Source organism: Homarus americanus, unplaced genomic scaffold (genome assembly GCF_018991925.1).
Source record: "Homarus americanus isolate GMGI-L3 unplaced genomic scaffold, GMGI_Hamer_2.0 scaffold14833, whole genome shotgun sequence".
Lineage (NCBI taxonomy): Eukaryota > Metazoa > Arthropoda > Malacostraca > Decapoda > Nephropidae > Homarus > Homarus americanus.
The window spans coordinates 443510-467132 of NW_024753604.1; the positions used below are offsets into that span (position 1 = coordinate 443510).

General features: G+C 38.3%; 1 protein-coding gene across 1 annotated transcript in view; it reads right to left on the reverse strand.

Moving 5' to 3' along the window:
* Window positions 1–23623, reverse strand: part of LOC121855389 (rab11 family-interacting protein 1-like) — a 57251-nt gene that overhangs the window by 17427 nt on the left and 16201 nt on the right. The window contains exons 3-9 of the mRNA XM_042350281.1: window positions 17973–18078; window positions 8053–8190; window positions 7476–7636; window positions 6285–6350; window positions 5359–5516; window positions 4109–4196; window positions 3248–3328 (exon numbers count right to left, since the gene is read on the reverse strand). Coding sequence (XP_042206215.1) covers window positions 3248–3328; window positions 4109–4196; window positions 5359–5516; window positions 6285–6350; window positions 7476–7636; window positions 8053–8190; window positions 17973–18078 — 798 coding nt within the window. The remainder of the gene's footprint in view (window positions 1–3247; window positions 3329–4108; window positions 4197–5358; window positions 5517–6284; window positions 6351–7475; window positions 7637–8052; window positions 8191–17972; window positions 18079–23623) is intronic.

Genomic DNA, 23623 nt, shown 5'->3' on the forward strand with positions numbered 1-23623 from the left:
AACACACTTCTCACACCTGACTTATGTTGGGAACTGAAGCCAGGACACAAAGGTGAGAGGCACACATGTTGCCACTTTACCATAAACATCCCATTCATCTCAATTTTAAGCATTGCTCTTTTGTTATTTTTCTATTTATTCAACAAGAAATTATCAAGTTCTGGGTCTTATATTATCATTCTTATAACTGTTTTTTCTAGTTCTGTATGTGTGCCTTAATCACATAAACAACAACACTGCAAATTAATAACAAAACCCCAACCAGGAGTTTCCAACAACATTACTCTGAAACTTTTACTAAAATGGTACAAGTCACCAGAATAAATTTTAAACATATCAATAAAATACAGTCGTGATGATTATAAATAAAATGCACATGGACCATAAGCAACATGCTAGGCACACTTCCATTGCTTCTCATGCAAGTATAAAGGTGATATGAAGCTGACAATATAAATAGTATGTACAATTATTGTATTAAATAAAACGTATACCCAAACAAGAAAACTGCATATGGGACTTAATATGTTCACAGATGCAGAAATCTGATTTTGCTTGGACAGGTGATAATGTTCTTGAACTTCAACCAACTTATCCCAAAATTCAATATGACAATCCACCAGCTAAATTTAATAATTTAGGTGCAAGATGCAGCACAAAGTTGGGCAGTAAAACCTCCATTATTCAAACTGTATGGCATAAGGGTGGGTCAAATCAGGTGACAATGTGAATTAAAGTAGTAAAACTCATACAGTATGTGTCCTACCCAAGTGGTGAACCTTTTTGTTTCACGTTGTCATTTCCGTGCGACTCTTGGCACACTTGTTAATACATACACCATCCACAGATCATGCCTTTGAGCCAATCCCAGTCTTCAGATTATTACATTCAGAATTACACACTGCTGTGGTGATGGCAAGCATTTCATACCTCAGACTAAGTTAACAAATTGACCCATTGTGAGTTGACCTGAGCCCCAGCTTCACTCACCCAGTACCCAATACAGGATTTGATAAGGGAGAATTTCCATACAAAAGTTAAATCTATGTACATACAGTATCTACTCTTTATCACACATACAATAAAAGAAATACCCTGTACTGTAATGTAACTCTCTCTGAAACTTATATTGGGTTTTTTAAGACCACACAAAATAACAGGGAAAAGACTGTAGATACTTGAGGTGTGTAGATAGTACATATAAGGATAGCCAAAGTTGTAAATTCCTCTTTTACTATCAATCTATCTATCTATCTAATACTGACAGATACAGTATCCTTTCTCTCATACTTAAGCCCCAGTGTTACCCCCATTTGGGTTCCCTTTCATTTACCCATATCCTTACGTACCACAACTCCAACAATACTCAACCCAGTTATTATGTATTGGTCATGTGTTTGTTTTGTTACCTCATATGTAAAGCAACTATTACCTGTTTACACTAAAATATATGAAATTGTGTTACGACGAAGTGATATACAGTATCTTGAACATGTCATACCAGGAAGAGCAGAAGTAAGGAAAACAAACAATAAGACAGGAGTAGAACAGGGGACAGAGATACAGAATCATTAACAAACACTGTAGCTTTGAATGTATGTATCAGACCACAAGATGATGCTGCAGTGTTTAAGAGGGAAGGTATGTTAGTACAGTATTTCCATGGGTAAAACAGACCAAACAGCACAATACATAGCTTTCTCACTAATTTGAAGACATTCATAAATTAGCCAAATGACAAACAATAACCTAACACGAGTAATGCCACACATTAACGTCACAAGCATTGTTAGTTTTTTCTGCATACTTCAGCTTAAACTTACACTAAAACTGGACCTATGGGGATGGCCTTATCACAGATACATATGAAATTCTGGATACTGTATAAAGACGAAGAAGCTTTCATATAGTACAGTATTCTAATTGGGAATAATACATTTCATGAACTGAATTTTGCAACAGTATCCCAATATCAACATTAGTCATTATAATATTACAACACCGAGCGATATAAATTTGGTTACCATCACCAATACCTCTCACACATCAACCCTTAAAACTACAGTATAAGCAGATTGCATTCATCATACAAAAACAGATTATGGTCAGCCTTATGAAACTTTCCATGGGTGTTACTTGTTGACAGACAATTTACAAAGCCCCACAAATATACAAATGCACATCTAAATTTCTACTCATACACAATACCAATGCTCATTATTCAAATGCTGCAGGTTAATACTGTGCTCAAATAACCAGATTACATCTAAAAGGTGCAAACAGGTGCATGATTACCACAATTATTTTACAAATGTGCAAATGTGAAAAAGCAAAGCAGTTACCACACTCAACTTCAAGACATTATATTATTTACACAAAAATCAATTTAATTTTTTTTTTAACAATACTGTGTGATAATGACATTCACTGTACTAAATATCTAATAACACAATATACTTAGCCACCCTGCATCATGCAGGAAAGGTTTGCAAAAGTGGGAAAAAATTCTAGTTTGCATTTGCATCCTAACTTAAGATGACATTAATCTAGCAATTTAAATTGGCAATGACTGTTCTTTAAGCCCCAAATCAAGTAATAGCTGACAGGTCTACTATGCACCCAAGATGGAACCTAACTCAATTAGCTTATCCCAGTACACTGCCCACACGTCCTCAGTGATACATAACCATTTTTCAAATACAGTACTGTACCAAAAATTAGTCACAACATCATTTTGTCCCTGTCTGCATAAGGTGGGAGAGACATATAGTGTTTCATAAGGCAAAAATGTACAAAGTACCGTACAATACAACTGATAAAATATATAAAAGAACTTTGAAAAAGTTTCCACCTAAAATTGTAAACTGAAGTTAAGTGAGCTACTGTGTACCAGTATCATAGTATTTCATACATCAGGTAATATGTTTGTCTACTTCTCTCAAAATCATCCTCATATAACCATCAATTTTTTAATGACAATACTGTTCCAGAGAAACTTGTGTTGCTCAAACTATACATAAACATTTTACAAGTGTCAGTTTGTTTTCTGATTTTTATGTTTGATTAAGTGTGATGCTGTTATTTAAACAATGACTCCATAGTTAATTATATTAGTAAATAGTTTTATCTATTAATCATACATGACAAACACTCAAGCAAAATTTAAATACAGAATATCTGTATATTTTAAGTTACAGTACATAAAAAGCACAATATTTCGGAATAATAAATATTGGGAATTTCTTACCTCCAAGACGAACTGGCTTTGGCGGTGCTCTGGAGTCTGAGATGATGTGATTGTTGCCATTCACACGTACACCATCATCTTCTGTGGAGAGGTGAAGGAAACCAGCATTAAATTATTTCCAACATTCTGTAAATGTTTAACATGAAATACTTGGTCCCTATTTAAAAAAATTTGCAATATTTTTCAATCAAGATGGCAGTGTATTTCAGTAACTTATTTCAATGCCTTCCTACAGTGAAATTCAATCAGTCATCTGTCTTTGGGATATCCTTAATACAGAAGGAAGGACCTTAATGGCAAAAAATAACTACGGTACCAACATCCGGAAACTCTAACATACAGGATCTTAACAACTGATCTGTGTATAGGTATTCATTACATCATTATTAAGTGGTTAAAACTAATTGTGACAGCCATAAAAAAAAGTCATCACTGCATAAATCTTGCCAAGTGCAGAATCCTGACATCAAGTTTCGAATTACTTAAAATGTAAAGCAATTTTTCCTATTCCAAAAACTATCCTGTTTGTATTGTATACATAATTTATTTACAGACATACATGCATGCTAATATATGCACACACACACATAGAATCAAATGTAAGTGTGTTGAAGGAATGCAACAGATATTTTGATAAGTTCTTATGGACTGGTCATGTCCATAAGATCTAGAAAGCTGTTCCTGGATGAGTTGAAAATCTGGCTAGGTACAGTATTAACATTTCATTATGTTAAGAGATATACTGAAAATGAGTAGGGCTACACACTTTCTAAACAATCACAAGTCCTGTACGATATATACTGTAGATTTCAGCTTAAGTCAGGGACAATAAACAAAATAAGAGAGAATTGTGACTCTTGCCATGAACATCCTGCAGAAGTGAGGAACCTCTGGACAAAGTGCTATATGGACTACTGGACCGAGTGTTGACAGTTACTTCTTCATCAAACTGTAAAAATAAAATAAAAAATACATTACAACCCGACCCTTAACTCTACATGAAGTACTGTACAATATTCTTAAGAAGTCACTCAACTCTGACAAGCAGTAAACAAACCTCTGGCACTCATTGGGTGAACTACAGGCAGGTTTGACACATAAGCATGTTAGCTACTAGGGTGGATCAAGGAATACATAATCTTAAAGGGGGAATCAACAGTAGAAATATCTTGGTTTATACATTATCTCTCGTGATTTAAAAAACAAAAACAAAAACAAGATAACATATTTTCAACCTATGACAGCATACCCGATATATAAGTACTGGGCCACAAACAGATTAAGGATGGTTACTGGTTCTTGAAATATGTTAATAAGTTCATCATCACCACCAAGAGGGTGCAGGTCAATGGGTTATGTGGCAGTTTTACCAAGGTTGATCATAAGGCTCCAGCAGGGGTTGCAATACACATGAAAAAGTTTACAATGGAGAAATACACTATCATTTCATGGCATAAATCTTGGAACGATGGCATCACAACCATTCATGTACTGTACGTGCATAACTGAACTCTCATTTTGACACATGCATAAACTTGTATGATGTGTTTTAACGTTCATACCAAGAAGTCAAAGCAAGCACAATGTTACTGTTGCCAAAATTACTGGCTCAGCACATTGTTTCAGTAACAGGAGCACAGCAGAGGCTACTAAAACATAAAACTATAAAAGGGCAAATTTATAGGGTTAAAATATGAAACAGGTTATACAGTACAAGTTTTAGCACATAAAAACTAGTGACTTTCATGCAGACAGTAAAAAAAATTACACCATTATATTATGACTTCAAACTAACCTAAAGCAAATATTTGAAAACACATGACTTTTGTGTATCCTAATATAAGCAACCATACTATGTACTTAAACCTTATTCAACACATTCTTAGACCTCTATCCAACTTTATTTAATATGGCATTTCCTACCAACCAGCACAATTGCCCAAAGTAGTAATATTCATTCATTTAAGATATGAAGAGATGAATGAATGATCCACTGCAACACACCCAACTCTTCTGGGCAAGATGATAATTAGAAAATCTAACATCAAGATGCTACCATGTAATCACATCACATGATATTCAAGTGTTCATTCCACAAATGCTCAACTTACCCCAAAGTCGTCATCACTATCAGAAATTACACCAGGATCAGCATCACCAGCATGTTGACGAGACTGCATAAGTTCTTGTGGGAAACCTTGGCTGTCACGGCTTTCTTTACGACTCTTCTTTTTCCCAGGTTTATGTGCAATCTTGTCTATTTTGTGGCCTGGAAATAAAAGTAAATACCAGGTAGATGGAAAAATAAATAGATAGATGTCTAGTAAAACTGTCATACAAGTTCCTCTACAAATGTAAAGATTAACCCACTGTTTGCTTCTCTGTGTACATCAGGAACTACAAAATTTGGTTCATAACCCCAAGTGCCTTGCTGATTCAGATCTCTTATCCTTACAAAATTACTGTACAAGTTATTCAAAACAAAATGGTGAGGTTTATTCTGAACATCGATACAGAATAAAACTTTGGTCACAATGTCTTCTAAACAATGGATACAGTATGTTAAATATGGCAGATAAAGGAAAAAATAATACTGTACTATATTGTATACTGTAGGTAAACAAGGTAACAGTTAACGAGTACAGTACCAGGTATACAGTACAGGGTAAAGATTTTTTCTTTTGTATAAATTCCCAAAGTGATATTGTACTGATAATTATGCACAGGATAAAAGTAACAAGAAACTATGAAATGGTTAGAACTTACACACAGTACCATAAATAAAAAAATTTAAACACACATTTAGAAAAGAAAAAACACAATTAACTGTCAATATGTTTTTCATTTCCTATTAATTATGAATTCCAGTAATATCCCTCAATCCACAAAGCATAACATCAATGTACATGAATTATGCATTACTAAGGTATTGACAGGATAGCACATAGGAAAACATATAGGGTAAAGACCTATTGGTCTTTATTTAAATATTGTACAGTACTTTATACATCATATGGAAACAACATTACATACTTACTGACTGATTTTGCAAAACTCTTTAAGTTAGCTTTTTCTTTATTCCCCAAGCTCATCAAACTGCCACCTGAAAATGAAAACACACATTAAATGAAGTGGAAAAACAATTTTGTAAATTTGTGTGTGTGTGCACGTGCATGCCTGTGCCTGTGTGTACTGGCAGGAACTATCATAATGTTGAGGTACAACTACAGCAATAACAAAGGCTGAGATTATTTCCCTAAACTCCCTTCAGAGATGCGAATCAGACTAATATGAAGCCCACTGTAAAACAAAATGCATAGTACAGTATCCTCTTAGTAGCCTTAGCCAGGCCCCACACCAGGAGCAAAACTAACATAAGACAGAGTTACTGAGACATAAAATTATAGCATGACACCAGATAATGTAGGTCCCATTTCCAACTTGCTATCCAACCATAACCAATTCATGAAGCATGCAAAAAAAACCCACTACAGTTAAATAATACACAATCAATTACGTCAAGCCCTAGCCTTTCTTACATACAACACTTATAACTGTATGCCAACCATGCCTGATGCATCATAACTTTTGCAAGATATAAACAGACCAAGGGAGTGCCAATCTAGGATGTTACTCTCAATGGCAATCAGCTAAGAGCTTAATTCAAAATAGAGGATTGGCCCAGAACAAAAGATATCAGAGCCACAGTTTTGGCACATGTTTGTTGATTGGTCACACATGGTACAACAAAGTTCCTGTCTCGAGCACAACTGATGCATCTAAACTTCCCTAACTTAACCTAACCTAACCTAATCTGAGGATAATGGATGTGATGGGAACAGTCTGGTGAGTGGTTTACCGAAAATGGGTTAATAAGTCAACCCTGGCTAACATAATGGGTGGAGTCTGAGGACATGGAACCTCCTAATAAAGATCCTGCATTGTATTGTATTGCTAGAACCACCCACCTTAAGGACTTATGCCAGTAAATCATAATGCTAAGCTGCTATCACAAAGATTTCACTTATGCTCTTCATCAAATCAACTCCACACATTTATTGTACAATATCTGTACTTGTATACAGTAATCCCAGAAGATAGTCTATGAAATGTAGTGTTTTAAGACAATGGATTTTATTTAAATAATAATAAAGCCTTCATTTATTGCTTCAAACTAACTACTGTACTGTACATAAAATCAATTGAACAAAAAACAAAAATACTGTACCTAAATGCTTCAGTGATGTTATAGATTTATTTTTCTCTTTCTTGGATACATCAAGGAGTGACCCAGATTTAACGATGAACGCTACCTTGGTCTCCAGTTCACCCCTCTCCTTTTCCCCCTTTTTGCGGTCCTTCTCTGGTTTGCCTTTGAGACGATGCCATCTGCAAATAGGCAAAAATCCGTTCATAATATAGAACCTTGACTATACACTAGTCCTTTAGAGTTTAATCATTAGTTTAAATATTAAATGACATTTAAATAAAAAGAAAATTAATATCCAGTACAATACTGTATAATAATGTGATACCATAGTACTTGTACAACCTTCAATTACCCTTACAATATTTCCTATGAAAATGGGATGGATGATGTCAATTAAGACACTTAAAAGTTTATGGTTAATAACAATAGTTTAATAAATAACAAAAAAATACGTACTGTAAATGCATAATTACACTCCTGAATTAACACCTAAATGGATTTTTTCAATTAATAAGAAATACTGAACTTGTATACAATGTGTATGGTACAATTTTAACATTTGACATGACGCTAATGCCAAGCACAGCTCACCCACCTGTTTCTGGGTCTCTCGTATGCATCAAATTCTGACAATGGAAGCTGAACCTGGCCCAAGAACTCATCAAGGCCAAGAGCATTACGGTGATATACTGTCAGATTAAGTGAAGCTGTGTTCCCATGGGATGGAATTGCTCTGGAAAAAAATCAATACTGTATGTTATTTCATATTTCTATGTTTCGACACATTCTGTACATTGTTCTTTGAACAAAATTCCCTAAGTCCATCTTTCCAAAAAGATCTAACATACTACAGTAAAAACATAAAACCATGTACAGTACAGAGATCCTTAAAAAAGAGCTACAGTACATTATATCCCAGCCCCTAGTTTTTACTCCAAAATAAACAAGTACAACATGTAGGTGAACATGTGTCAGTGATATTATACATACACACAAAACATGATTTAAACACAGCAGGTATTTGTAGAGTATTCCATGTCAGTTACAGTGAAAGAAATTACCTAATCCAGTTCCTCTATAGTCTATAAAAAGATATACCCTGAAAGTGATGACATCCACTTGCAGAAGTCTGAAAGTGTAAGTTCAGAACGTTTTTACCCATGACTTTAAATATACAGCACTGTAATGTAGGTTTACAGTATGTACGCATGCTGAGTATAAAGTACAGTACCTGTATATTCAAGAGGGTATCACTGCTTGTGTTAGATCCTGAATATATGCCTGCCACTACCTGTTACTTGTACAGCATCAAGGTACAGTATACACAGTACACAGTATAATGTACAGTGCAGTACAGTATTTTACCGCTTTTCACTCACTACACCTCACTCACCCCTTACTCCTCACTCACTTTATACATGCGTGCGTCATAATACCATAATACCAAGATACAGATACGAAAACCACATCAAAACCACAAACCACACCAACACTCAAGGCCAGTGACCCCGCACTTGAGTTACACGGCGTACACGTTACCACGCCACCCGTCAACGAAGTCTTCTCCTTGGCTGGCGGTACGTGCTGAGATTGTACCCTGCCTATATTACCATGCTGAATTTACTCCTTATACACTTACTATATACATGTAGATATTATAATAAAAAAACAAAAAGTCAAAATTTCATTATTTAACATGCATATTTTCAGGTTATTATGTATACTGACAGCATATTTCCATTTGTTTGTGTGTGTGAATCATTTGGTGGGGTAATAAGGCATAAGATATCGTACTCACGTTATTAAGACATCATACTCAAGTGATTAAGTCGCCGTACTCAAGGGGGTTAAGAAAACTCAATCAATTAGTTTAATTCATGGTACTCAGGGGGGTTGAAAACGAACTCAAGAGGGGGTTAAGAAAAAGGCCCACCTATGCTTGGAGACCCTTGTTGTTGAAGCAAAGGCAAATAACAAAACCATTTTCAGCAGGGTAAAATCTCGGCATGTGGGACCGGCATGAGTTGTAGTAACCCTTCCGTGTGTGTCGGCCATGTGAACTTTGCAACGCGGCAACCACTTACAAGGTCACCTACAAACACGCAGATACAGTCTTCCTTGGTTGAATATTTCATTACCTGCATAATACGTCTCCCTCTAAATATCTCTCTACCTTTCGTCCCACTGTTTTTGTTTCAGCGTCTCCACTGATCTGTGAGTTCTAGCCTTGCAAACAATGAAGAGGAAGGTGGGGTGGAGGGCGTGACCTGGTGATGATCCTGTACCAGCAGCTCCCAGGTAGAGGTCATGTCCCCCTCCCCCATCACACACACACTCTTCTTCTTCTTTGCCCCTTCCTAATTTCCTCCCCTTCGTAATTTCTACGCGTGTTCCTTCTGCCACCCCTCCCTCTCCACATCCGCCTATTCTTCATCTCACAGTACCGCTACACCTTGCCCCAGACTCTCACCACCACCACCACCCACCAGATCGTCAACGTTGATTATACTCTTTGTTTAGTAGTGACATGATTTTACCATTTCTTTGTCATTTTTTTCATAATATTGTTCACATAATAAAAATAAATAAACTTCAAGAAATACACGACATAGAACACAAAATTATAGTCTTCATATAAACTTCCCTTCACACAGGCACATTCCGGGGTTCAGGCGAGCTTGTCATCTTGACCATCTCCCGCCTCCGTGTATCAGCAGGGCTGTTATTACCACCAAACCTCCGTTATCTTACTAGGACGAGTAAACGTCTGACATTCCTGCGTGTATCATTCCTATATATCCACCAGTCATCGCCTAGCGCACTGTTATCATGGCACACCAGTTTACCAGTCCAGGGAGCTACAGTCAGTACAATAACTTACGGAAGGTTGGACACCGTTTGCAGCAACATCTCAACTACAGTTCGAATTCTCAAGGATGTCGCCCCCAGGTAACTGGAGATGAGAAAACAGTAATGTTCGTGCAAAATCGATGATGTGTGATAGCCATTTTTGTGCTGTCGCTAAAGTGCGCCAGCTAACGTGTTCTATCCCTACTCTAGAGTTTTATCTTTTTTTGTGTAAATGTGGAGTTACTAACATTGTTACGCGCTTAAAGATCGTGGTTGTTGAAGCGCAGTAATAAAATAACAACCCCCCTCAAAAAAAAAAATAATAATAATAAATCAACGTACACAACCAGTAAGAATCTCTGAATATCGGAGTCCAGACTGCGACCAGCATAAAGCCCCGTTATCATACTAAACCTGTTTATGTCCGGTGTACTTGCTTGTAGGAGTGATTTACTGGGCACACGATCTAGTTCACCCTAACTGTCCTCATCAGCTGCAGTTGTCAGGGTCAGCCACTCAACTTTCTCTCCTTCCCTCACTACTCATAGACAACCAATGTTTGTTTGTTGTCAGCAGCAAATATCTGGCTAACGTTTTGCCTTTGTTTTAACTAAGCTTTGAGTTTTGTATTGATAATGTAAATATTTAATGACCTGGTTCACCTTATTTCCATACTATTATAAAATAAACATTAGTTTACCTGTACAATTCGCATATAAATTGGATTACAATTTGCATTCACTATATAAATTACCTTCATTTGCATTACATCATGAATTAGAAAATGCGGTAAACATTTTACATACTAGATAAAATACTGTATAAGCAGAGCCTTCCTGTTATATGTAGCGCTGACGGATGACTCAGTTTCGAGGAATTGGATAAAACCGAAGTTAAACTCTCATACTCTGCTATATATATATATATATATATATTTATATATATATATATATATATATATATATATATATATATATATAATATATATATACATATATATAAACACTAAAATTCACTGTTATTTACTGTGAGGACATCTCAGTTGAGGAGCAATTCAGTTTCTTGCGTAACAGCTTTTATCAAACTTGACTCACCGAGAAAATACGCACCATATACCACATGCTCACCTTATGTATTACGGAGGCTGACGAAAATACTCCCTTTATATAAACCAACAAACTCTTAGCTCTCAATTCTAAGAACTCATTACTGGATAAGAAATCGGCCAACTGAGTAAAATTCTATTAACGGGCAAATATTGACAGCTTAAAAGAAGTCGTTTCAACATATAAGCGTAGTAGTTATTGTAGTTGTTATACTGGAATGGCAGCAACACAGCACGTTAAGTGACGTCAGATACTGTACAAGATAAGAACCAATGTCAATTTGTCCTCAACGAGATAAGGAAAAAGGTGAGCTTGGTTGATAAGGACAGTATACAAGCTTCATCGTGTACAGTATATTATAGATACAACAGAGTAAACCCCCATTTTCATGATTCTAGCGATTAAATCTTGTTAGGTAAGGGTTAATTTATATGGATGACGCTTGAACGGGTCGGTAGTGAGTATATACTGTACACAATGTTAATTAGATTCTTGGGGTCTCTACACGTCTAACTCTTCAGGTGTAATATTGTGTGACTATTTTCATGCCCATCGATTTGCTTTCTACTTGGGGTTATTTTTGTTTTTCATCAACAAAATAATACAAAAGATATATTTATGGCTATGATACTCTAGTCCATCTGTTCGTCCGTCATAAATGTGGTTTTCCGCTCGAGTATTTCCCATGAACTCAGAAGACTATTTTTGTATAATTTACCCACGTTGGTGTGAGTGTAGCCGAGAGGGACTTACTAGGAATAATGGCAGTACTGTTACCACAGATGATCATAGTTACAGTAGTGTATTGCCATTTTCGGTAACTGGATCTTGTTAAATTAAAGCAGTGATTCCTAAACTTTTTGCCCCCCCCCCCGATGCGACCCTTGGTTATTATAGAGTGGGAGGGATGAGCAATCGTGTACAAGAAGCATTCAGTTCCTGACCAGACTTTTCTCTTTGACCGCTCGTCGCGCCCCCTAGTTTAAGAACCACTGAATTAGAGTAATGGTTGAAGACTTGCAGTGAGGATAGGCTACAAATATACAGGGAACATACCATAACTTAAGTGGTAACCCTAAGTACTTCTACCCAACAATACTGAGCATTTTGTTATAATTTTTCTTAATTTATATTCTATGTGCATTTTTGCGTTATCATCAAGGTTAACAGTACACCATACTCCAATACACTCAGTTTGTAACCATAATTAACCAATTTTGGTGTTAAGAACTGCCTCGCTGTATGAACTCAGATAATAGAGGTAATTAACTCTTACAAACACTCATTAACAGGGAAAGTGAATATATAACAATAACCTAAATAATGATGACCCTTAGAAAGCATATCAACAGGGATCCGGCTCATGACGTCACTAATAGCAGCTATCCGGGTTGTGACGTTATAACAGGATTTGGATTTTTGTTTGTTGCTTGTGACGCTGACAGTGACATACTGTATATAAATAATTCTTATGTTTTCCTATGAACCAACGACCGTTTTGATACATGGATGTGTGTCTCTCTGGTAATGTTTATCTACCTGTGTTTACATACGATTTTCAATGGTATGTGAAATAGAACAAAAGTTGCAGCAGAGATAAGGGAAATTTGCAATGGCGTGGGTGTTGCCTGACAGAAGAATAAATAGCAGATATGACGTACCGTGACTGTACCCCACCCTTAAATACCAGCCCCCACCTGCCTGACCCTCCATAAATACCTCCCTTCCTTCCACCCGCCATGACGTGACTCACCCTCCTCCACCCACTCCCTCTCCCTGCCCACTTCCAGCACCTTCTCAACCACCACCCGACCCCCCAACCTTCTCCACCCCTTACCCCCTCAGTCAAAGACCCATCCGACTCTCCACCTCCTGTCCCCCCCCCGCCACCCGAACATCCACCCGACCCCCGCCACCCCTTGCACTCGCTAACCTAAGCTGCAATTTGGTCACCCTCGATCTACTGAATTTAAACTCGAAGGAGAAGGAAGAACATTGTATAATATATCAGTGGAAATAAATACTAACACGTAAATATATGATACCGACAAACATGTAAATACGCACGCACACAAGCACACACGCAGACAAAACATACATAGGAACATACACGAACACGCACATACAAACAACAATAATAATGTCTGCGTTTGGATTTACCCCCTTTTTATATATATATATTATTCCTAACACAGTCAATGACCACGAACCACTTCTTTATCAGTAACATCTTCGTCATCATCTCCACCATCAACACCTCTACTGTCGCTAGTCAGTCACACTCCACCACACCCTCGTGACCACCACTCACGCATCCTACTGTACACTGGTTTATCCTAGCATATTTTTTACATCATGTTCTTACCCTTTCACTACTTTATACTTTAATCTACTGAGCCTGTTTTAATATCCCTTCTTCTGGTTGTTAACACTTAATATCAAGGCTTGAGGTTGTAAAACACACGAGCTGGCTGCCAACAATGTCAATAACATCAACAAGTATAACCGGAAATTTAAACCGTATCTGTTTTTATGACACCTACACAGCAAATTCTAATCATTATGAGTGTCTTGTGTTGTTATGAACACCTGTGAGCTATTTGGCGTTCATTGTGAGTAACCGAGTCATTTAGCGTCATTATCAGCATATGTGAGTCATTCTGCGTCATTATGAGTGAAGATAGAGAAAACTATAGATAAAGTCATTATGAGTAGTAATAATACAGGTGGAATGTAAAAGTCGCTATACGCGGTGATGATACTGCTGTGAATCTTAATATGCACACGTGAGAGCTGATAGATGAAAGGCAACAAGTGACCTTTATACCAACAATGACGTCAACATGTAAACAAACCCACCACCGCTACAAAATACACGTTAGAGACAGTATTATCTTAAGGGTAATATTTAGTTCTGATAATTGATGAGCGTTTGTAAGACCCGGTTAGGTGGAGCCGGCAAGATGGATCAACTGGTTTTTTTTTTAGACGCCCACGGAGACAATTTCAAACTGATGATATCCACAAAAATACGCTTGTTTGCCAGACCTCCGTGACCCGATGACTTACCAAAATCAACATTCTTCCTTCTTTAACTATATAATATAAAGGCTCCGTGTGTGAAATTTTATTCAAATGCTTATGTTGAAGTTCTTATTTGGATACAGTTGTATTTAGGACGCACAGCATGACTGCTATATTCCCCCACCCTAATACCTATTCGGTGAGGAACTAACAAATTAAAATATTGAAAAGATAAAGTTATCCACAAACGACTGCACGAGTTTGCTGTATATGACACACACATATATACAACAAATAGCTACGTACGCTAAAACATACAAAATCATAAACCACCCTCATTGGCTTTAAGATATTGTCTGCGGCAGAGAAAGCACCAGAAGTTAGACAGGTATTCGTTAACTGATTTAATAAAAAAAAAGTTTTTCACAGTGGAGAGAGTACAGTAGATGAGGTGTAACAGGTCACAAGTTGCTCCGGTGTCGCTAAATGACGTTGTGAGAGTGTGCACCCGAGCAAGGGAACACCACCAGCTACCTCATGACAGTAAAACCTCTCCCAAGTTCTCAAAAGGTGTCACCTTTTACACCGTTTAACGCCAGGGTCTAAACTTAGTGTTACCGTTATTATTTACACCGTTTGGATAGTCTGTATCCCGGGCTGACGTAACTAGTGGTTAACGGCGAGCAGGACGACAGCGAAAAAAAAAGCCGTTTAACATAAAAACCAACCACCGTGTCTACCCAGCGGTCACAACACCAGAGATGACTAGTATTGTCACTTCCAGCGCACAATTGACCGGAAAATTCAAACATATAATTGTCAATTAGTTTTTTTCCCCAATCCTCAGCCGCCATTTTGCACCCCCTCCCCCCAGCACCCCGCCAAGCCTTTATACGTCACAGGTTAAATTTGAATTCAGTAATGATCTAAAAACATATGGTATTTATTCAAAGGGCGTGAATTAGCATCAATTAAACTAAAAAAAATCTAATTAAAACTTGATGTGACCTAATGTGGACATCTTCAAAATTGGGTTTCACAGTCTAATAAAAAAAAAACTGCGATGAGTGGTAGGTAGCGTGTTTGGTGTTCACGGTGCGGGGAGAGGCCAATGACACCGGTAGCGTCACAATCACCTCATCCTGACGGTACTCATTCACCACCATGTAACTGTACTATAATATAAAGTAACATTAATGATAAAAAAAAACCATCACAGCAATTACAATACAAAGACTGAATTTTTCTCTCGTAAATAGAAAAAAAACGGGGAAATGTTTGCGAAAATAACAGGACGGTCGGAATAAACAAACACTGTCCCCTGCCGATAGCCGTGGGGGGATAATGAGACCAGGAACGTTAACCTGTACGTGCCTAACGACTTGCATCTGCACACTGGATTTAATGATGCCAAACTCGAGGAGGATAAGTGTGACTGCAGATGAGAAGGAAAGAGATGCATTGGTATTCTTTAGTGTGTGTGTGTTAAGCCAAGCATGTTGCCACTGTTCTCATCTGGCGACCAACGCTTATAACCACTTGCATAACTTCTCACTCAGCACGACACACACACACATCACTTTCAACACAGTACATTTTTTTTGTCGTGGACATTCGGATATAATATTCACAGAAAACCGAGCCAAGACTTACCAACCAGTTAACAAATAAACTAAAGGTGATCCACAACTGGTGAAGTGTTTGCCATTACGCCTTATAACCACGAGACAAATAAACACCTTTGAGGGCGTTGTGCATTACCATTAATTGTTAGCGTTACACTTTACATAGGCAGGTGTGTAAATAACAAATGAGTTTGATTACATCTCTTATACTAACAGCACAAAACTCTACCATCTGTGACTGCAACACATTTGTAAACTTGCTTCCATTCTTTAGAGCACTAAATACCTGAAAGATCATAGCAGTATCCGTGATTTAAGTCTTACCTGAAATAACACGGTAATCTATCAGAAGGTTCACATTCCAATGTCCTTTCTACGTGTATATTTTACATGGAACCTAGCGACCTTCTCGGGACTCGAGACATTATGTAGAACCGCACGAGAGAAAAGGTGGCGGTGTTGCCCGAGTACGTGGAAGCCTCTCGCAAGGTTATCATTGGTCACGTGATCACACCCACCAAACTTTTTTTTCCCCTCGGGGCGCGCGACATCTCACGGTGGGTTACTGGAAGGCCTCTCACGTCGCCATTTATTGCAACCAAAACACATGATTTATTTTCAACACTGTGAGTCTTAATCCTCTTTCAGTGCTCGTGTTCTCCACTGAAATTAATGCTCTTGTTCAAGTGTTAAGCCATTTGATATTATTACTTTAGTCCAAAAATCAATAAATATAATGTTGGGTGTTTTAACCCCAGACTGTGTTGACGAAACTGATCCTATAACACCAGTCATCCCTTTAAGAAGAACAAGAGCTATGACAACAACACACTACCTACCTGACCTATCATTCTCTACTGTAAAATAGGCCATCACCGTCACTTATTAATGCCCGTATTTCTGACAAAGCAGGAAGGGGAGGGGGAGAGAGAGAGAGGAGTACAATAGATGATGCAAGGTTGTGAAACTAGGAAAAGGTGAATGTGTAAGGTTCCACATCAGCTCAAAATGTCAATGTTCAAATCAAGTGAGACCTAAACACAGGCTAATAAAACTGTCACATCGAAGTAAATAACTTCTAATACTCTCCACAAGACACACACACCTTCAGCGAGGTCAAACAAAATCTTAAATCACAACCTCGGTCTTTGTACTGACCTTGGTCATTCCCTGGAGCCAGAGCAGGTAAGTGAAGCCCTTGACAGATCAACCCCTCATCTACCGCTCTTCCTTACTTCCCTGCCGTGAGGACTTACAGGTACCTGCACTTTTCCTAGATTCGTCATGGTGTCTGCCAACTCCTTGCCTAGCTACCGTAGTATGATCCAGTCACAGGTACCAACTCTGAACACCATTCATGTGATGTAAAAATTATGTTTACATCTATTATGCCTAAATAATTGTAGTGCACGAATGGTTAATGGTTAATTTAATCAAGAGGACATCTGAGGCGGCAATATCCGTTTTGTGAGTAATGCTGTCGGACCAGGGAGGTGGAATTTCCTCAACGTGTCTTGTTTACTCTCGCATTACCCGCCACCGTCTTCTCTCCCGTCATCGCCTCTTGATCACCTGGAGGTTGTTGAGTGTGTGTGATACATCTGTCTTGGCTACAGCTGCTCACGTTTTATTTAATATCTTGTTATTTTCTGTACTTCTATTTCAGTATCGCTTTAGAGCCATCACTCCGCAAAATAAACTTATCAGACGAGGCAATTATCCTCTCTCTCTCTCTCTCTCTCTCTCTCTGTTGTCACTCACTCACCCATTATGCTTGTCATCTTCACATCCCCCATCCTCACTGCCTCCGGTGCCCTCCCCCACCAGCCTGCTTACCCCTTCCCCCCTACCTTCTCTTATCAAAAGTGTAGACAGTAAAATGCCACAACTCAAGGTAGATAGATACTCACAGTTCACACTCCTCATGCCACTCCACCGAGCTGCTGGCCTTCTCCTTGATAGACGTCTGGAACTTGTCCTTGCCCAGCGCTATCACCACGAAGGCGTCGTTCGTCTCTGGTGATAGAAACAGTACACGGTTACATGACGAGTGGTGTGTTGTCTGGTGAAGGTGATGAGGTCAAACATAGCAGGATGTGTTGAGTACAAGATAGTTTAGTAAAGGCAATTAGTGTTAGCTATTAAATCACATGTTAAGACTGCATTAACTGTATGGCCTAGAGGATAAATAGTTAGAAAGCAAATAGAATGTAAAAAAAAAATCATCCAAGAAATGTCCATGAGTCAATATCCGGTAAAGAATACACTAAAAATATCACTAACTGGCAGCTGGTATAATATAAGAGAAAACACACATTATTATCAAAGTGAGCCAAGACAGTTTCCTTCACGCCTTATGAGTCATTCCCTCGTGTCCGTACCACATTGTACCACATTTCTTTGATCACAAAAAGACCTCCATTCAGTGGCTTAAAATCAAGGATAAGAAAACAACTGCACTGTAACTCAAAAGGAAAATACGAAAATACTTGACTTGACTGTGAGAAAGAAGAAGAGAGTAGCGTAAAACGAATAGACGATAAGCGAGGTTGGATAGGAAGGAGCGACAATGTTATACCGTTTACCACCACCACCGTCAAGGACACTGACTAAGCCTGGGAGAGACAACAAACAACATCTATGGAGGAGTCAAGCGATGATTATATTGCTTGATGAATGACTACAATAGATGAATTAAAGATGAATACCTTAATTATACGTCTGTTGAGTAAGTCGGGAAAGACGGTTCACCTGAAGATTAACCCACCCTACCGCTAACCTAATCCCCTCCCAGGTAGCGTTAGTGGTTAATCTTCAGGTAAAAATAAGAGGTGTCTATCTTCAAATATATTTCAAACAACTATTCTAAAATTATTGAAAGGTGATTGATGCGTGACTTAAGTATCTCACGACTAATGAAAATGTGACCACATTAAACGAGTAGTGTAGTGTCGTGCGACCTGTGGAGTAATAGTTAGCATGCTCACCTCGCAAGCGAGCGGACCCGGGTTCTATCCCGGGCAGGGTAAAACTACAGGCAAGTTTCTTTACGTCATTTGCCTCTGTCTACCCAGCAGTAATTGAGAACCTGGATGTTAATCGATATGCGGATCGTGTTCCAGGGTAATGGTTAGCCAGTGCAGTTGGCGAGTTGTCCGGTCTTGGACTATTCCTTGACACTGGTCATGTAACTCGTTAACTTAGGGTGTGGTTGTTGTGTTGGCGACAGCTTCTACACCTTCAACAAATTCACACTTAGGTGGCCCTAGGGCCGGCCATCCTCATTACACGAGGGACAACCATTATTGAGTAGTGAAGTGTATGGTAGTGTGAGGATGGAGACGTTCAGAGGAGCGGGTAAGGAAGGGAACGGTAGTGTGTGTGGAATGTTTATGACAAGGCACGTATACAGGTGTGGGTGGTATCATGGCCAACAGGACAACCAACCAACCCCCTCCCTCACCAGCCACTCTCACTCATGCCCCCAGCCTTACATCCTCGATCCTAACAAACACACACAGACTCTCTCACACTCTCTTTAATCACAACCCTCACTAGTATCCTCCCTCACACACCTCTTACCCAACCCACTAAGTTATAAACACCCTTACCTTGAAACAAACACTACGCTCCCCCGCTCACAGGACGAACAAGGGAGTGCGCAATAAACTAGCTGCTGCCCGAGAGAAAATTTTTAATTCAATTCACTTGTCTCTTCCACATCCTCGACTCTAATCACACCTCATACCCCCTTCACTACATGCCTTCACCCCCATACAGCCACACAACCTCATGCTCACCAACAACACAAACTTACACCACCATCCCCCACAACACACACACACCACTCCTCTTCCCTGTCGCAGTTTTGATCTCTTGTTGCTGCACTAGAGAGAGAAGAGAAGAAAGAGGGGAAAGGGAGATGGGAAAGAAGAGGAAGGAGGGATGGAAAAGAAATGGACGAGGGAAGAAAGAGAAGGGTAATGGACAAGAGGGGGAAGAGAGGGGAAAAGAAGAAGAGGGACGGAGGAAAATGGAGAATGAGGAGGAATGTTAACACCTGCACATTCCCCGTCTATCACAGGTGTGTCAATTTAAGCACTAATGCGAGGGTATGTGTGTGTGTGTGGAAGTGTGTGTGTGTGTGTGTGTAAGTGTGTCAGAGTAAGAGAAATGTATATCAATATGCTGATCTATCTGCATTAATACGTTCCTAGGTATCACTTGGTCCGTCCGTTGGTTCGACTGTTCTTCAGCCAGAGAGTCGCCAGCACGCTAACTCGAATACACAGACAGCAGCAATGGATATAAACCTAACCTAGTACACGCACCCAGTATATCACAAGACCCCAGACGAGTTCGATAATCCACAATTTCTATCATTAATCTCCAGACTTTATGGCCCCTTGCACTCGACCATGGCGCGACGGCGCGACGGGGCGGAGGGACACACCACCGCCCCTTAGTAAAAAAATGTAATTGTTTATACACATTTCCTTTACCCCGTGTAACCTGTGCATAAATATCACTCCTAATTCACAAAGATCCGTTCAATTAATAATCCTCCTAAATGAAGGCATAAGAACGCATCTGTCTAACGCATAAAAAACTTAAGAACGCACCTAACGCATAAAAAAAAAAAAAAAAAATATATATATATATATATATATATATATATATATATATATATATATATATATATATATATATATATATATATATATATATATATATATATATATATACTACGACCACCAACGCATAAGATAATTGACGTAGAGAGAATAATTTGAGGATAAATCTTCACGTTTAATCCCTAATTACTTTACCTTGCACGTACACCAAGTAAAGGAATTTGCTTTTGTGTGTGTGTTTGAATCAGGAAAGTAGATTACTGTGTTGAATCCTCACTGATTCCCATAAATACCCAGGATCACGGGTTATCTTGTATCAATCTTCATCATCATATCAGTGCGTTTTTATCACCCTATCATTGTGTAGGTTAGGTTAGGTTGGGTTAAGTTTAGGTTGAGTTCGGTTAGCGTTCGGGTAATTAATCCTAAGGTGAAATAAGCTGGGGGGTTAATCTTCATGTGGTCCAATATTTCTATTCATGATTATAGCCCCACCATTAAAATATTTTGTGGAGTATAATTATAACCGTAGAGGCATGATTATTACCGTCTTTTAACCGTATTAGTGTATTACGGTTGGGTACGTTGTCTCCGCTTCAGGATGTGGCTTTGTGTCCAACTGTGTGTGACGTGTTCAGTGTGTGACGTGTTCAGTGTGTGACGTGTTCAGTGTGTGACGTGTTCAGTGTGTCATTGTGAATCACCTCGTTTTTGATCATTTCTTTGGTACAAAATTGCACATTTTGAAGATCTGTCTGATTACTATTCGTCCGCTTGAGTTTCTATCTGTCTGACTTCTTTGTATTCTATTAAGTGTGAGGATTTATTTACGAATTTTAAGTCCTATAACTAATAATTTCACGCAAATACACGATCGCCGTAGTAGGCAGCTACCAAACAGGGAGGTACTACCGCCAGGGAAGATATTGGAAGCATAATGTGTTGTCTAATGTATTGTTCCAGGTTGATGATCTGACTTTCTGCCTCATTTACACACAATTGCAGGGTCTCAATTTTTTTTCTCTTACTTTGACAACACAACATACAAATATTGTTTCTCACTCTTGATCTTTTTTTGTTATTTCTTTATGGTTCTTTAATAATAATAATAATAATATTATTATTATTATTATTATTATTATTATTATTATTATTAGTGTTATTATCATTATTATTTCATTATTTTATTTTTAAATTTGTATTTCGTATCATAAATTTGATTTACTATGAATTATTATTATCATTACACCCACCCTCCCAGGCCCCGCTGTGGGTCAGTGTTCTGTGCCCGGGTGGGCTAATCCCCCCCCCACCCCCCACCCCCCAAAAAAAAAAAAAATAAATAAATAAATAAAAAAAGTAAAAAAATAAAATAAGTAAATAAAAAAATTTCCACTAGCAGTTAAAAAGCTTTTTTTTTTTAAATATTGTAAAGATCATTGAACCTGCTCCCCCCTCTATGAACGAGTATCACGGCTGCTGCCTTCTCAATTAAAACCTGCGAATTTGTCGGGGCGCACCAGTCATATTGCTTGAAGGATTTTTCACACACCTTAGCCACACTTGATGACTTTTTTGGGGTGAATGTACACAGAAATATAACTGATACTTCTCTGTCACACGCAACCTAATGCAATGCTCTCGGCTGCTTTCTCACACCACCGTGGCGGAAACATTTGTCAGGAAGAAACTCACAACAAGCCGTCGTCACTCACAGCAGCTTCACAGAATTATCATCTCGGCATAAACAGTGATGCCATCAGTCCTAACCACACTCCAGTAAAGAGATCCACTTTGTCTTTATTTCCTTTCTTATAAAGTGGTAATTAAATAAAATGTATAAAATACCTTTGCTTTAATGTGCAGCTTAAAGACTTAGTACTTGCATCGCTTAAAGATGACCAGGCCATCATGAATGTGGGGTTAATAATTATTTAGCATACTTTATCTGCTGCTTCGTGGACATGATCAATGATGACTGATAGACCTCGTATATAAGGCCTCAACATAAGCATACGATATAACTATAAGGTTAGGAACAGCTATTTGCATTTAGAAAACAAACTGACTAACAGGAGGAGACAATTAGATTTTGTCTCCTGATAAAACACTGACCAAGAAGCAGAGAAACCTGACAAGATAAGAAATGACAAACAGCGGATGTCCTGCACGGTATATTGTGATATACATAGTAATACCTTCACAACACACCAGGAAACAGCGACACGGGTTAATGCACCTCCGCTTCCATCATTACCTAATACAACATAGCCTAAGCATCAGCAACACTGGCAATGAGTAAGTGTACACTACAATATAACATGACGCAATCAAGCAGGATTTTTATGTACTCGTAAGAAACAACTATCAGCCCACACACACACAATCAATTACATAACGTAATTTTAATGTTCACTCTCACTTTGCTGCTTATTTTTGCTGTGGTAAAATTCAGAATAAATCTACATTCTTAACTTAAGGTGGGAGGGTGTGGCTCTCTTATATCACGGACGGCAGGGTGTGGTCTAAACGAAAGAGAATCTGCATAACGGCAACGTGCTGGAGAAGCTGTACCAACACTTACGGATAATACGGCCGCACTGTAATGCTCTCGACCCAACAATGACGCACGAATGGATGCTACGTCAAACTAAGGTTCGCTCGCCTTCAGGTAAAAGTGCATGATCTATCTCCGATGTCGTGGTTGGTGGACTGTAAGACTATCCTTCCTGAAAGAAGCATCCCCATCATCACCGTACATGTTTCAGTCAATTAAAAAAATATCTATATTACAATTAAACTGATGAAAAAGGGGAATATCCCAAAACTATAAAAATAGTATGAAATCGCTTGTAAAATCATTTGGTGAACCACTTGTTGATAATTCATATTTCATAAATGTCAGGAGTCGCTGATCTCTACAGAAT